This window comes from Tursiops truncatus, chromosome 16 (assembly GCF_011762595.2).
Source record: "Tursiops truncatus isolate mTurTru1 chromosome 16, mTurTru1.mat.Y, whole genome shotgun sequence".
Taxonomy (NCBI): domain Eukaryota; kingdom Metazoa; phylum Chordata; class Mammalia; order Artiodactyla; family Delphinidae; genus Tursiops; species Tursiops truncatus.
This window is the reverse complement of record NC_047049.1, coordinates 77,181,138-77,198,036: the sequence shown is the minus strand read 5'-3', so window position 1 is coordinate 77,198,036 and position 16,899 is coordinate 77,181,138. Positions and strand designations below refer to the sequence as shown.

At 38.4% G+C, this 16,899-nt stretch overlaps 1 protein-coding gene across 1 annotated transcript in view; it reads right to left on the bottom strand.

Annotated features, from left to right (window-relative positions):
• The window catches only part of LYST (lysosomal trafficking regulator), a 160,521-nt gene extending 144,101 nt beyond the window's left edge, over positions 1-16,420 (bottom strand). The window contains exons 1-3 of the mRNA XM_073793649.1: positions 16,230-16,420; positions 15,907-16,105; positions 1,658-1,748 (exon numbers count right to left, since the gene is read on the bottom strand). Coding sequence (XP_073649750.1) covers positions 1,658-1,748; positions 15,907-16,105; positions 16,230-16,249 — 310 coding nt within the window. The 5' untranslated portion in view covers positions 16,250-16,420. The remainder of the gene's footprint in view (positions 1-1,657; positions 1,749-15,906; positions 16,106-16,229) is intronic.
• Positions 16,421-16,899: the final 479 nt, after the last annotated feature.

Genomic DNA, 16,899 nt, shown 5'->3' with positions numbered 1-16,899 from the left:
TTACCCTCTTACTTATCATTCACTTTAGGAGTTTATCCTCAGTATATTTTTATTATGGGGCTGATTTCCTTTAGCCTTTTGTTATGTCTCTACTCCCCTTCCTCCCCTTATCACTTCACTTCCTTATCCCGCTCATGTTAAGTACCAGGTGGCACTGGTTCAAAGGATACAAATTGATTCTGAAAACAACAAGGAGAACAGTGTTAGGAAAGTAGTACTGGTATTTAGCGCTACTATTCCTACCATTTTACAAATCTCCTCCGATAATGCCATTAATTAAGACACAGGGGTGTATTATATTCTCAAAACAGTATTTAGCTTATAGCCCTGATATAACTTAGAAACTAAGATTTTCTAAAATTATTTAAAAATCATACAGTAGATACCAAATGTTCTCCAAGACTGAGGTTAAAAGAGTTATTCATTCACAGTATCTACGGCATGTGCTACGCACTGAACTAGGCACAGGTACAGGCATTCCTGTTTCATCCTCAGTGCCTAGAACCTAGGGCTGCCGTGTGGTCACCACTCAATACCTATCTCTTAGGGAAATGAATAAATTTTCCATACTAATTAAAAAGATAATGAAATTGGTCTTTCCCTTTGCAATAACACGTAATAAGATCTCTACAAAGATATAGTTACAATTCAGAATGAATAAATTAAAAAATCTGTAAATAAAAGATTTGTGCTTTAATTAAGGGAGATTAAAAGGAGCCTGACAAATTCCATGTATGCAAAAGATGCAGGCAATGAAGACAACTTCCCCAAAAGGACACAAATTAGATTTCTTAAGTGATTAACAATTTGTGAATTCTATAAATTAAGAAGAAAACAAGAGCAGAATCAGTGAATCAACAAATATGTAGGATAACAATCTTACAAGAACTCAGGTAACTCCCTAAAAGAGAGCTCCGTATCAGAAATGCATTAAAAATGCATACATGGCATTAAACTACAATTCAGGAGATTTTTCTTTTTTTTTTTTTCAACCTGAGATATCCTTAAGCATCTCACAATTCGCATATTCCAGAAGTGGTCAAGGGGGAAAACTGTTAATCCCTCCACTGAAACATTGAAACTAAGTTTCATATACTTAATATGATATGTATACACATATTTTTATTTTTTCTGAATCAGAAATTAAAAGTATGTAGTGTATGTAAAAGTATGTAAAGTAAGTGTAATAATTCTACCAAGTCCTGAAACAAAGTATTACTTCAAATTTATCCTTTAAAAGCAACACTAGAAAAACTAAACTGCAAAAGTCATTGACAGAGTACTGGTAATGGAAAGCAGCCTTTAAAAGAAGCAAAGAATCTTTAATTTCCTTCTTCAAACTTTTCACTCTCCATTTCTCAAATGCTAGGCTACATATCCGTATTTACTCCTTTTGCTGAGTGTTCTGTATCTTCATCTATTTTCTAATCATCATTACATTCAAGGAATCCCCTAAGAAGGACCATGGTTTCTGTATTATTAGAAGAAATAAAAATTATTTGCCTAAAGAATTTTTCATATTAAGTATCATACTAATATATACCGTTCTGATTTTGAGCCGTATCAACCGTTACAGCAGAAGTAGCTTTTCAATGGAACTTTTTTCCCCAGTGGAATTGTGGTAACACAGGTGATAAGATAAAGAAAAGAAACATACCTGTTGCCTTTTCTAGTTGAACAGGTATCTTCCATACCAGTGGAAGGAGTGACAGAAGAAGGGTAAGGAGTTCTTCTCTACATGTCAATGCCTGTATTAGAAATAAAAGAATCCTTCATGTTCCAAGGTCATGAAATACATTAATTCCTAATATTCTGTCTTAAATTGAACCAAAAAATCCTTTTTCTTGAGAAGGAAGAATCAAGTTAACCTATTTTAAATCCAATTAAAGCTGCAATACTTTGCAACTTATAAACCCTGCCAATGACAGAAGAATGTAAGAGTATTTGACGGTATTTAGCACATTCTTGCTGATTTTTCCAAAACTAGCTGTTATTACCACCATGCACATTGTAAGAATTCCTTACCTATGAAAAAAAAATTTGCTAGGTGCAAATGAAAAGTTAAGCCCTATTAATTAGCAAACCAATAACGTAAGTTACTAGAAAAGAAAGTCTTCATGCAGTTAAATTTAAAACTCAGAGAACGCAATTTTAAAAAGAGAAACTGACATTATTAATAAAATAATATATCTAAAGAGAGAAAGACGTATTAGTGAAGGTCATCCAATAAATATTTATTGATTGCACACTAGGTCCACAGCATTTACTGTCTTACCCTTTCTGGAGGATATGGTCCAAGCCCTGCAGAAGGTCCCCTCATTTGGTCCACAGAATACATATACACAAAACAGTTAAAGAACAGAAGGCATGTAGTATGTGTACATACCCAGGTGTGGTACAGGCATTCAGTTTAGGAGTTAAGAAAAAGGAGCAATCATTATCAGTTAGAGGTGTGGAGGTGCTAGACCTGGAAACGTTGGGACATGGGTGGTCAAGGAATTAATGACAAATCAAGTTTAAATTCCTCACATCAATCAGTGGGGAGGGGGTCAGGGTGATACACAATCAGATTTGCCACTATATAGAGGATGGAATTGGCAGGGAGGGGAAGGGATTGATCAGTGTCAGAGACAGGGAAACAATACAGATGAGAGATAATAATGATCTGAAGCCCTCGGATAGTAAAATTGAAAAGGAGGAGACATACTTGAGAAACTGTAAGGGAGAACTGAAATGACTTGCAGTTGACTACCTGTGGGAGTCATCAGGGCAGAGGTTAAGGACATGGGTGAGATTTCCTAGGGAGAGTATCAGGAGGACAAGAGAATTCTACCCAGAATGGAGCTCTGGAGAACAACACTGAAAGAACTGTGGATGGTGGACCTGAAGAGCAGCCTGCAAAGGAGACTGAGAAGTAGCTTCTTCCCCCAAAGAGAAGCAGAACAAGAAATATCAAGGGAAGAGAGCAGTTCAGGAAAGAAAGGTCAACCAGGTCAAGAGCTGCTGTTCTTTAATTGTGTAAGATGATGGCAGGAAAGTATTTAGCAAGTAGAGGGTCACTGGTGACCTTAACAAGCACAGTTTTAACGGAGTGATGAGGGTGCAGGTCAGATTACAATAGGCTGAAGAGTCGAAGGGAATGAGAAAGCAGAGACATAGATTCAGACTATCACTTTCTAGTGTCCTGGTTATGAAAAGCCTCAAAATTCTGCAAAAGTAAAATTTAAACTCCTTCTCAGGCTTGGAAGACCTTTCATGACACGATTCCTACTGACTTGTCCAGTTGTAGCTCCCATCACCACATCTGACCCTTCCCCACATGTCCAGCTATTAAGGGTTTCCTGAACACCACTGGTCTTTGCAAACGTCTTCCTCACATACACTGCTCTTGCAATTCTCTCACCATCCTCCCATCTGCCAAATGCCAACTCATTCTTCAGGTCTTAATTCCTCTATGGGGAGACTTCTCTAATCCCCCCTAGGTCAAGCTGGGTTTCATGCCTCTAATTTAGTACAGCAATCAACTTGCTGAACGGTTAATGTCTGAATGCCCATTTTCCTCTTTCATTCATTCAACAAATACTTATTGAGCCCCTACTATGTGCCAGATGCTTTGGATGTAGTGGTGAACAAGGAAGACAATACTCACATCCTTACAAAGCTGACACTCTAGCAAGGGAGACAGAAAATAATGGGTACAGATAAGAAAATTCCAGACAGAATGCTGTGCAACGGAGAAAATTAAACAGGAGAGGGAGGACAGCGTGACGGAAAGGGGAACATTTAAACTGGCTCGTCAGGATGGGCCCCTTGAGCAGCTACTTAACTGATGAGAAGGAAGAATCCATGCAAAGACAGGGAAGCAAAGGGCTCACAGGAAGTATATAAAGGGTTGGGAATGGATTTGACTTTTCCATAGAACAGCAGGCAGTCCAGTGTGGCTGAAGCATAGCATGGGGGAGGGCGCTAGGAGATAAGCCTGGAAGGTCAGCGAGGCGGACAGTGCCAGATCCAACGTGGCCTTGGGGGTCATGTGAAGGGGTTTGGATTTATCTCTAAATACGATGGGAAACTTTTCCAAACATACTTCCCAGGCCTCTCTCACAGCATGAACTCCAGGGCTCAGGCTCTAGTCCTTAGCAATCACCTCCCTTTTCTGCCACTCGATGCCTAGTACATAGTCAGATATCCATAAACATTACCTGCATGAATGACTTTGAATTCTGGATGTGAAGTAAAAATTATATCAAAGGGCCCCATTTTTATGTGCTTTACTTCAGAATTAATAAGACTAAAGATGTCTATATAACATTCACACGTATAGCTTGTACTCTGTATGTATCTCAACATTTTTTAAGATGCCAGCAAAAGATATAGTCTTTAAAAAAAAGTGTAAACCAATTTCGGGCAGGTCATTCCTGCAGAGTCCTCCTAAGCTGAGTCTTTATCTTCAGCAGATGAACTAATAACTTTCTAACAGAGCTTGGTGAAACCTCAAGGGTGTGTGAAGAAGTGCTATAGACACGCTGCCCTTATAATTCAGCCCTTGTTTCCCCACAGTACACTGGCAAATCACCACTGCTGTGTGAGCTGGCATTCCTGCCCCTGGCCTCTGCAACACACGGCCTGGAACTTCTCTCGCTCCTTCCCACTTAGCTCAGGGCTCACTATGCCAAATTAGGCAGTACATGACACAAACAGATCCATTCCCTGGCTATTCCTAGACTGTCCAATCTACAGAAATCATACGACTCTTCATTTAATACTTACACTTTTATGTTTCCCCCTGTGCAGGGAAAATGACTGTGTCATACATTTTTAAATTCCCCATACCAATAATAAACAGTGAAATCACTCTCATCCAGGTAGTAAGAAGCATATTGTAAGTACCTACCAGGTGCCAGGCACCATTCCTTTCACAATTCTATTGTTTTGACTGGATTTTATATTAAGTACCTATCCTAACCATCCAGAAGTAGTGGTGGCAGGATGGGAGAGAAAGGGCAAGTTTACTGGGGGGAAAGGTTGAGATCCCAAACCAGAGGTGATGTTTAGGAAGCAGGCAGGTGAGCACCAGATCAAGGACCTCAGGATGACATGCTAAGGAACATGGAATGAAGTTATTTTAATTGGTATTAATGGTATTACTTTAAATTTTGGCATGCTAATTAAATTTAATGCTCCAGACATAGCAGAAATAGGTGTTATTTATTTATTCATTTATTCATTCATTCATTCATTTTGGCTGTGCTGCACAGCATGCAGGATCTTAGTTCCCCAACCAGGGATTGAACCTGCACCCCCTGCAGAGGAAGCACGGAGTCTTAACCACTGGACCACCAGGGAAGTCCCAAGTACTATTTATTTAAGTCCTTTATTTCTTCTATCAGAATTTTATAATTATTTCTAAAATACGTATATCTATACACACATATGTGAACATATCTTCAATAGTACTGTAAACAGAATCTTTTTAAAATTTCCTAGCTATATAGCTTTAGTTAAAGGAAACAATATATTTGACTTATATTCTATAACTTTGCTGAACAGTTTTCGGATGATCTTTTGGATTTTTCTGTACACATCACTTTAAAAATTTTTATTTCTCCATCTTTCTCACATTAAGCTGTCATTACTTTCATACTCCACTTTACCATTGAATGTTTTTAAAACATGATGTCGAACAGAATAGTAATAAAGAGTTATTCTTATATTGGTTCTATTACAAAGCTTCTGCCAATCTGAAGAATTAAAAATAATTTTGGTTTTTCTATACAAACAGCTCATACAACTCAAGAACAAAAAAACAACCCAATCGAAAAATGGGCAGAAGACCTAAACAGACATTTCTCCAAAGAAGACATACAGATGGCCCACAGGCACACGAAAGATGCTCAACATCACTAATCATTAGAGAAATGCAAATCAAAACTACAATGAGGTATCACCTCACACCAGTCAGAATGGCCATCATCAGAAAATCCACAAATAACAAATGCTGGAGAGGGTGTGGAGAAAAGGGAACCCTCTTGCACTGTCGGTGGGAATGTAAATGGTGCAGCCACTATGGAGAACAGTATGGAGGCTTGTCAAGAAACTAAAAATAGATCTGCCATATGATCCAGCAATCCCACTCCTGGGCATGTATCCGGATAAAACTATAATTCAAAAAGATACATGCACCCCTATGTCCACAGCAGCACTATTCACAACAGCCAAGACATGGAAACAACCTAAATGCCTATGGATAGATGAATGGATAAAGAAGATGTCGTACATATATATACAATGGAATACTACTCAGCCAAAAAGAATGAAACAATGTCATTTGCAGCAAGATGGATGGACCTAGAGATGATCATACTAAGTGAAGTAAGTCAGAAAGGGAAAGACAAATACCACAGGATATCACTTACATGTGGAATCTAAAATAGGACATAAATGAACTTATCTATGAAACAGAAACAGAGTCACAGACATAGAGAACAGACTTGTGGTTGCCAAGGGGGAGAGGCGGTGGGGAAGGGATAGATTGGGAGTTTGGGGTTAGCAGATGCAAACTATTATACATAGAATGGATGAACAACAAGGTCCTACTGTATAGCCCAGGGAACTATATTCAATATCATATGATAAATCATAATGGAAAAGAATATGAAAAGGAATGTATATATGTATAACAATCACTTTGCTGTACAGCAGAAGTTAACACAACATTGTAAATCAACTATACTTCAATAAAATAAATTTTTTTTGGTTTTTCTACTCTTTGTATACGAAACCCTCTATTAATTTATTTTTAGAGTTTTCGTCAAGAAGAGATGAATTCTGTCAAATGTTATTCTGACGTCTCACGATAATTGTATGTACTGTTTCTCCCATGATGTCAAACATCATGCTAATAGTTTTTCTTGCATTAGACCAGGAGTTGCAAACTCACTTTGTAAAGGGCCAGAATGTAAATATTTTAGGCTTTGTGAGTCATATACGGTCAGTGTTGCATATTCTTGTTTCTTTCACCAATGCTTTAAAAACACCAACTCTTCTTAGCTTGTGTGCTGCTCACAAACAGATCACTCACAGCAGGATTTGGCCTGTAGGCCATAGTTCACCCAACCAGCCCCCGTTCCCTGCCCTCCTCCTCTCCTATCAAAAATGGTTATTAGGGCTTCCCTGGTGGCGCAGTGGTTGAGAGTCCGCCTGCCGATGCAGGGGACAAGGGTTCGTGCCCCGGTCCAGGAGGATTCCACATGCCGCGGAGCGGCTGGGCCCATGAGCCATGGCCGCTGAGCCTGTGCTCCGCAATGGGAGAGGCCACAGCAGTGAGAGGCCCGCGTACGGCAAAAAAAAAAAAAAGGTTATTAAATGGCTGCAATACTCTTAGTTAAGACTCCAGAAAAACTTAAGGTGGTACCTAGTAGACCCTATTAGCTAGACAAAAGCACTACTAAGAACCTTGAGTGCGTTGTTCCACACAAGCCTTACATGCCCAAGGTAGAGAGAGGTCTGTATCAAAAACAATTATAGACGTGGCTTTGGGGGCATGGACTGAACTCCACTAAGGTTCAGAAGAAACTCACAATATTTTTAAAGAAGTTGTATTACTAAAAAATACACAGCTTGGACTAAAAGGGGCAGAGACAGATTAAAATGATGAGACTTCTGGGTGCCCACTTTTTTACAGGCAGGAGGCAGAATGAGAAAGCTGAAATTATGGGCTATGTATTCTGGAAAAGAGAGGACATCTCAGAGGGTGGAGCCAAGAGCCCTGGAGAACCAGAGACTAGGGAACCCCTCCTACGGAACAGAAACATACTTCCTGCTTCCAGAGCAAGGTGTGTGATGACGCACGCCTGGCTGCATTTCAGTGGATTCATGGCTGCTATGTGCCTCCTGTCACCTGCTTGCTGAATACAAGTGTGTAGTGTGGTTAACCTGTTCCTATCTCATCGTTGTGTGCAGGGTGTGCGGGGGGCAGATTACTTGTCTTTTTACTCACAAGCCTCTCAATCAAGAAGAGCTGCAACCAAAGTGCTGCACTTGGAAGCCCCGAGGGCACCCGGAGTGACGCACATCGTGAGCTCAGGGACTTCGGGCCTATGCCACTGTGGAGCGTTACTTTGAGAGTTCTGGTAGGGAGGGGGTGTGGGAGGGACGCTAATAACCGTGGCCAGAGGGGAGACTACGTAGGTAAAACGTGGCCACAAGTCATTTCCTCCCATCAAGTGCTGGACTCTATGTTCCCATCTCTTAAACCTGCGCCGGCCTTGTGATTTGCTTTGACCAACAGAATGTGGCAGAAGTGAGATTATGTGACTTCCTGCAGCTTCCCCCTCACCCTCTTAGAATGCTTCCACCTATGGAAAGAAGCTGAGACTAGCCTCCTGAAAGACGAGAGGCCGCGTGGGTGAGAACTGACGAGGCGGCCTGGCCAACGGCCCCATCCGACAGCCCTCAGTCTTCTGCCAACCAACTGCACATTCAGATGTAAGCCCCGCTGACACCACAGGAGCAGAGCCTGTGATCCCAGCTGAGCCTGTCTGAACTGCCCCAGAATCATGAGCAAATAAGTCATTGTTTTATGCCACTAAGTTTTTGGAATGTGGTTTGTTACACAGCAATCAACTGATGTACTCATTGCTCCTATCTAGTAGCCTGGGTGCAAAGGGAGATAATGCAGTGGATTATCTACTGCTGTCCAGTGGCTAACATTTCCACTGCAATCATACTCCCACTCCTCCAAGCAGTAGGAATGCCAGCATCCCCTACACTCCCCCTCACCCCTGCCAGACCAACCACACACAGATAAATCCTGGCATGTGTGTAAACAGAATCTGTGGAACAAGATGTAGTAAGTTAAAGTTTATTTATTATTACCTTTACTAAATTTAACGTTTGCATTATTCTCCAACAGAAGCAATTTTGCTAATAATATTATCAATGACTGACTCGTCCAATCTGAAGAATACTTTTCATTGTCTATTCTCTTACTTAAAAACCTCCCCAATATTTTCAGAATAAAATTAAGACTCCTTACTACGGTAGACAAGGCTTGCCATCACATGGTCTATGCCTTCCAGTCTCCCGACTAGCCAACCCCCCACATGCAGCCTTTGCTCTAACCCTACTAGCTGATCTTTCTCCAACCCTCAGTATGTTTGCATTTGCAGTTCCCTTGGTCTAATGCCTCCTCCCCCTTTACACTGCCAATCCCTATTTAAACATGTCAATTTCTCTAGGAAGCATTTCCTGAGGACTCTCTCCTTTACACTCCCCAAATACTTTCACACTGTTTTGTCACCATTAAAAAAATATGTATCTGTCCATCCCTTCAAAAGCTATGAGCTCCCGGTAAAGACAGACTCTGCTCTTGTATTTCTGCATCTAGCAGAGATGCTAGCACATAGTAGGTATATAATGGTCTGCTGAATAAACCAGTGAATGAACTGTGTAGCCACAGTTTTAAAAGTCTGATTATTTTCCAATTATACTTATTTTATGTATTATTATGATAGGCCATTTATGTAGTGCTATATATTAAAGTGACAATGCTACAGGAATGTAAGAAGAATAAAGTACTCTCTTACACATAAAATAGCTATTTTTTAAAGTTACATTTTGTCCATAAATGTACAGCCTCTTTTAGTAAAACTTCATACTTTACTCAGCAAAATAAGTAACAACTTTATAGAACATCCATAGAATGTGAATAGGTATGGAAATTATACATACTGGAAATTTTAAAAGTATATTTATAACACACAGTTGTGTATATTAGCTCTTTTTTGGTATATTGTATTGGTAATAAATCATGTAATTTTCTACCGATTACATTAGAATTAAGCTATATATATGTTCATAATTAGGGTACAGAAAAAATTAGAAACCATTATTATCTAATATTACATGGAAACAAATCATTTTTATGTTGGAAGAGATCTTTTAAGTCATCCAACTAGATGTATTTATGTTACTGATGAGGATACTGAGATTTGGAGCAATTAAGTCACTAAAGCCACCCATCTAGTTGATATTGGTACCAAGATTAAAAAATCAAGGATAAGTCCATAAGAGAATGGACTTGAGGATATGGGGAGGGGGAAGAATAAGCTGGGACAAAGTGAGAGTGGCATGGACATATATACACTACCAAACGTAAAACAGATAGCTAGTGGGAAGCAGCTGCATAGCACAGGGAGATCAGCTCGGTGTTTTGTGACCGCCTAGAGGGGTGGGATAGGGAGTGTGGGAGGGAGGGAGGCGCAAGAGGGAAGAGATATGGGAACATATGTATATGTATAACTGATTCACTTTGTTATAAAGCAGAAACTAACACACCATTGTAAAGCAACTATACTCCAATAAAGATGTTAAAAAAAATCAAGGATAATTGTTACTTTTTAGGCTGGGCAGTTTTCAAGTTTACAAGTTTTCAAAAAACTTGTAAAGGTCTCAGTATAGGTCCACTCTAACTTTAACCATTAAAAAGGTTACATTTTTGCTACTTAAGCAGAGCATTTTTTCCCTAAGAATAAGTAGATTAACATGTCTGTATATAATAAATTATGACCAAATGGGGTTTATCCCAGGAATGCAAAGTTGCTTCAACATTTAGAAACCATCAATGTAATTCCCCTACATTAATAGGAAGATAATATGATAGTCTGAATAGACACAGAAAAGGCATTTGACAAAATCCAACATCCATTCAGGATAGAAACTCTCAACAAGCTGGAAATAAAAGAGAACTTCCTCATTGTGATAAAAGGCATCTAGGAAAAATCTAGACCTGACATCAGATTTAATGGTGAGATACTGAACCTTTTTCCCTCAGGTCGACACAAGGCAGGATGTGAAATTATCCTTTAAAAAAAAGAAGTGAAATTATCATTATTTACAGATGACATGATTGTTTACACAGAAAATCCTAAGGAAACCACAGAAAAACTTTAAGATGGATAAATAAATTTAGCAAAAGCATAAGACACAAGGTCAATGTATAAAAATCAACTGTATTTCTATGAGCAATAAACAGAAAAATAAAAATTTTAAATGCCATTTATAATGTCATAAAAAAGAGTAAACTATTTAGAATAAACTTACCCCAAAAAATATAAGACCGCTACACTAAAACTGCAAAATACTGCAGAGAAATTTGAGAAGACTCAAACAGAGATTTATACCATGCTCATGGATTAAGAAACTCAGGATTGTTAAGATGTAAGATGTCAATTCTCTCCTAATTGATTTCTGGATTCAACAACATCACAAGTGAAATCATAGCAGGCCCTTTGTAGAAATAATAAGTTGATTCTAAAATGTATATGGAAATACAAAGGATCTAGAATGTTCTTCAAACATTCTTAAAAAAGAAGTACAAATTGGAGAACTTACACCATGTAATTTCTAGACTTACTATAAAAGCTATAGTAATCAAGACAGTATGGTATTAGTGAAAGAATAGATGACAGGTAAGGAGTAGAATAGAGAGTCTAGAAATAAACCATAAATATATGGTCAACTGATTTTTAACCAAGGTGGCAAGGTTTTTCAGTGGGGGAAAGAACAGACTTTTAAGAAGAAATGTTGCTGGAACAACTGGGTAACTATAAAGGAGAAAGGGGCAGAAATGAATCGTAACTCCTACCTCACACCATACACAAATATTAATTCAAAATGGATCACAGACCTAAAAGTAAAAATAATAACAAAAAAGCCCCTAGGGGGGAAAAACATCAGAGAATATCTTTGCAGCTTTGGACTTGCAAGACCAAGATTTCTTAGACAAGATACAAAAAGCACTATTCACACAGGAAAAAAATTTTGCTTTTCGAAAGACATTGTTAAGAAATGAAAAGGTGGGACTTTCCTGGTGCTCCAGTGGTTAAGACCGTGCTTCCACTGCAGGGAGCATGGGTTCCATTCCTAGTCAGGGAACTAAGATCTTGCATGCAGAAAGAAATGAAAAGGCAAGCCACAAAGAAAGTATTTGCAATTTAACAAAGATTTTTATCCAGAATACTTAAAGAATTACAGCAACTGGATAACAAACGAATAACCTGACTTTAAAAATGGGCACAAAACTTGGACATTCACAAAAGAAGATATACAGATGGCCAATAAGCACATAAAAACTGCTCAACATCATTAGTTGTCAGAGAAATGCAAATTAAAACTGCAGTGAGATACTACTTCATATTCACTTAGAATGGCTGATACTAAAAAGACTGGCAGTGTCAAATATTAGAGAGGATGTAAAACAACTGGAATTCTCATACACTGCTGGTGAGAATGAAAAGTGGTACAACCACTTGGAAAAACAGTTTGGCAATTTCTTATAAAGTTAAATACCTACCCTTTGCCCAGAAATCATATGCCTAGATATTTACCCAGGAGAAAAGAAAATATATTCACACAAAGACATCTATAAGAATATTCACAGCAGTTTTATTCAAAATAGCCAAATGTAAACAACCCAAAAGGTTAAACAACAGGTAAATAGTTAGAGAAATTATGGTATATCCATACAACAAAATACTAACCAGAAACAAAAAGTAGTGAACTACCGATTCAATCAACATGGATGAATCCCCGAGATACAAGAGTACATACTGCATGATTACATTTACGTGAAGTACTAGAACAAGCAACACTACACTTAGATGTTAAAAGTCAGAACAGTGGTTATCTTGCAGTGGGGGAAGGAGAGTGGCTGACTGAAAAGGAGTATGACAAAACTTTCTAGGGTGGTGGAAATGTTCTAACCATTGACCTGGGTGGTGGTTACAGAGGTGTATATATTTGTCAAAACTTATCCAACAATACACTTAACATCTGTGCATTTACTATATGTAAATTATATATCAGTAAAAAGTCTGCTTAATTCTGTATATTAAATATCTGTCAATAAAGCAAAAGTATTGCATAGAAGGACAAGGGCTTAAACTGCCTCTTCTCTAGAGTATCCAAGAAGTGTTCCAACTCATGAGAAGCACAGATACAAAAGTTAAGGTTCCATGTGGAATCTAGAAAAATGGTACAGATGAACCAGTTTGCAAGGCAGAAACAGAGACACAGACGTAAGAGAACAAACGTATGGACACCAAGGGGGGAAGTGGGGGTGGGATGAACTGGGAGATTGGGACTGACATATATATACTAGTATGTATAAAATAGATAACTAATGAGAACCTGCTCTATAGCACAGGGAACTCTACTTCACTTTGCTGTACAACAGAAACTAACACAACATTGTAAAACAACTATACCCCAATTAAAAAAAAAAAAGCTAAAGTTCCTCCTGTACAGCCTCTAGTGTTTTGATTCCATTTTAAATGATTAAATCTTACGCAATTAAATTCCCCTTAAAGAACCAAAGGATCATTCTCCGTTTTCTGGTTTAAACAATTAACTCTTGAAAAGTCTCTCTTTTTTTTTTTTTTTTTTTTTGCGGTACGCGGGTCTCTCACTGTTGTGGCCTCTCCCGTTGTGGAGCATAGGCTCCGGACACGCAGGCTCAGCAGCCATGGCTCACGGGCCCAGCCGCCCCACAGCATGCGGGATCTTTCCGGACCGGGGCACGAACCCGTGTCCCCTGCACCGGCAGGTGGACTCTCAACCACTGCGCCACCAGGGAAGCCCAAGAAGTCTCATTTTTAAAATGGCTATTTATTTTCACTCTACTTCTACTTCTACTGTCCCTACTACCATTGCTATAGATATTCCAGAAAGTGAGTGACTGGGGGAAAGAGGGCATTAAAAAATATTACCATAGGAAAAAATGTTGTTGCAATTATGACTTGAATGCGTTCAATCATTTAATAGTACATTAAAAGATATTTCACAACTTAAAAGAAAAAGACAGGAAGTAGATTAATGTTTGCATAGGGCCAAGGGGGATGGGAGGGATAGGGGAGTGATGGCTAAAAGGCACCGGTTTCTATTTGAGAGGATGCAAATGTCCTAAAATTGACTGTGGTGACAGTTGCACATATGTGTGACTACATTAAAAACCACCAAATTGTACATATGAAATAGGTGAATTCTATGATATGTGAACTATAGCTCAATAAAGCTGTCATTTAAAAAAAGCCATTGAGATTCTGATTGGGATTGCATTGGAATCTATAGATCAATTTGGAGAAAACAGATATATTTACAATATTAATTTTTCCCAATACATGAAAATTATGTAGTTCTGCCCTTATTTGGGTCTTCTTTAGTTTCTCTCAACAATTTTTTATAGAATTTTATAGAGAAATTTGTACATAATTTATCAGATTTATTCCTGGGTAACTGATATTTCTGATGCTACTTATATAGTATCTTAAGAAAAAAAGAGAGAAAGCACTGAATTGTCCTAATATGGGGTAAGAAGATGAATAGAGCATGATATGCACACTAAGTCATCAAAATTTTGAAATAAAAAATCACTATATGTGGTCTAACAAATAATTTTTTCTGATTTTAAAATTTATTTATGGAAAAGTCATACAGGGCTTCCCTGGTGGCGCAGTAGTTGAGAGTCCGCCTGCTGATGCAGGGGACACGGGTTCGTGCCCCAGTCCGGGAAGATCCCACATGCCGTGGAGCGGCTGGGCCCGTGAGCCATGGCCGCTGAGCCTGCGCGTCCGGAGCCTGTGCTCTGCAACGGGAGAGGCCACAACAGTGAGAGGCCCACGTACCGCAAAAAAAAAAAAAAAAAAGAGTCATACAAATATATAAAAATTAAATTACATTTAGTCACATTTGATAAACCACATTCAGAAAAAAGAATAAAATTATATAAACCTATATAATGTTATAAATCAATGCTACCTCAATAAAAATAAATAAAATTTAAAAATACATAAACCTGCAAATATTCTGGAAAATTCCATGACAGGTAGACACCACAGTGAACAAATACGTCCTGATTTATAGTTGTTAGGTTCCTTCGCTTAGAGTGAAAACAGATACTGTTTAATTTTAGTATCTATGTTCACCCAATATATGTATTTATTAGCAAAATGCTTTCATGGCAAAGAAATTTTATTTTACAATGGTTAAGTTTACATCTAAAGCCAGTAGCATTTAAAGCGTTTAAAGCTGTCCATCATATTGGTGCTACAGAGCCCTTATTATCCTTTAAATTCAAGTTAATTGAAATATTATTATCTAACTGCATTAATTAGTAGATGGTGGACTTTTCCTTCATAAAATAAGTATTTGTTTTCTACTAAAATGAAATAGATATAAATCACATCTGGGCTTCAAGTTAACCTTGTATGAGCTACTTAATGTTTCCAGATCTCAGTCTTTCACCTACCAAAGGAGGTTAGATGAAAACATCTCCATAGTCCCAACTAGCTTTAAAATTCTGTTAATTCTATAACAAGGAAACAGCAAAATACCATATGGTCTTACCATAGTTTAAGCAAACACAGTAGTGTATGAAAAACTAGATGTGTACAAGATGAAAGACTTAGTAATTATTAGCTTACACAAAGGATTCTCTACTTTTTTCACTCCAGAATTGTCAAGTTCCCTAGATATCATTTACACTAAACTTTTCAAAAACATACCTGATACTTACTGAAAGTGCAAATGCATGATGTTTCTGAATCGTGATCTTATCTCTACTAATAATCATAGTTATCTCACACTGGAATTAGGATAAAAAGCATAGGGTATATGAAACCATTTTAGAAGAAAGGTTATATATAACTGTAAGGTATTTTAGACATTTTGAAAAGTATCCAAATAAATAATATGTTCACAAATGGGGCTACTTTTCCTTGTCTGAGTGATGTGAGAGATAGAACTTTATCTCAAAGAGACTCTCAGAAATTATGTAACCCAGAAATTACGTATCTATAATTAACTAAAATTTAGTGATGAAAAAATGATTTGATATGAAAATGTTACCTGATCAATAATAGAATTTAGCTTGGTAAGTAACAGAAATCCTCGGCCGTGGACGAGGTATTGTCCAAGGGTTGCCATGTGTGTCTCCTCCTCTTCTTCCTCCTTGGCCCCCACTCTCTGGACCACCGCATTGCAAAGCCGGTTGACATCGGTCAGAAATTCACGTGCCAATGAGTTACTGTCAGTGCTCATGACCGAGCTATAAAATAAGTAATAGAAAAGAGATTAGAAAAACTAAAAATTATGTTTACAACTATGTGCTTTTGTTGCTGTTTGTTTTTAACTGAAGACTAACTTTAAATTACTGGGCATTGGTATCTAACCTTATAATCTTTTCAGACATAGTTCCGACCTAGTCAGGGGCTCCTTAAATATTCCTACATGGCAGAAATTAGTCCTGGGCGTGAAATGGCTGAGTGGAACCATGCACGGGTACGTGAAAGCGCGGGGAGAGAAGACACTAGGGAGTGGTGGCAGTTAAGGTAGACGCTGACTTCCTCTCTTAAACGCCTCACTGCAGAATAAAAGTAAATGCATAACTTATAAAATATTCTTGCTGTACATGTTTTGAAAGATAAATGGATCTTTTAAAAATATAAACTGTTTTTCACTTGATAGAAGCCACAATCACTGACCCAAGTCCTCAGACACATGAGGGGTGGGTGGGGAAAAGATTTACCACCAGGTGAATAAAAATACAAGAATTCTAGCAGCTGAAGTTATGGCACTTCATTTCTTGCTACACATCTGAATCAAATAAAGGGCAGTGTGACATTTTAGGATTAAGGAAAACAGTATAGTAAAGCAGACAAAAGAGAGGCAAAACACAAATGTAAAGAAAAACATGTATAGGGCTTCCCTGGTGGCGCAGTGGTTGAGAGTCCGCCTGCCGATGCAGGGGACATGGGTTCGTGCCCTGGTCCGGGAAGATCCCACATGCCGCGGAGCGGCTGCGCCCGTGAGCCATGGCTGCTGAGCCTGCGCGTCCGGAGC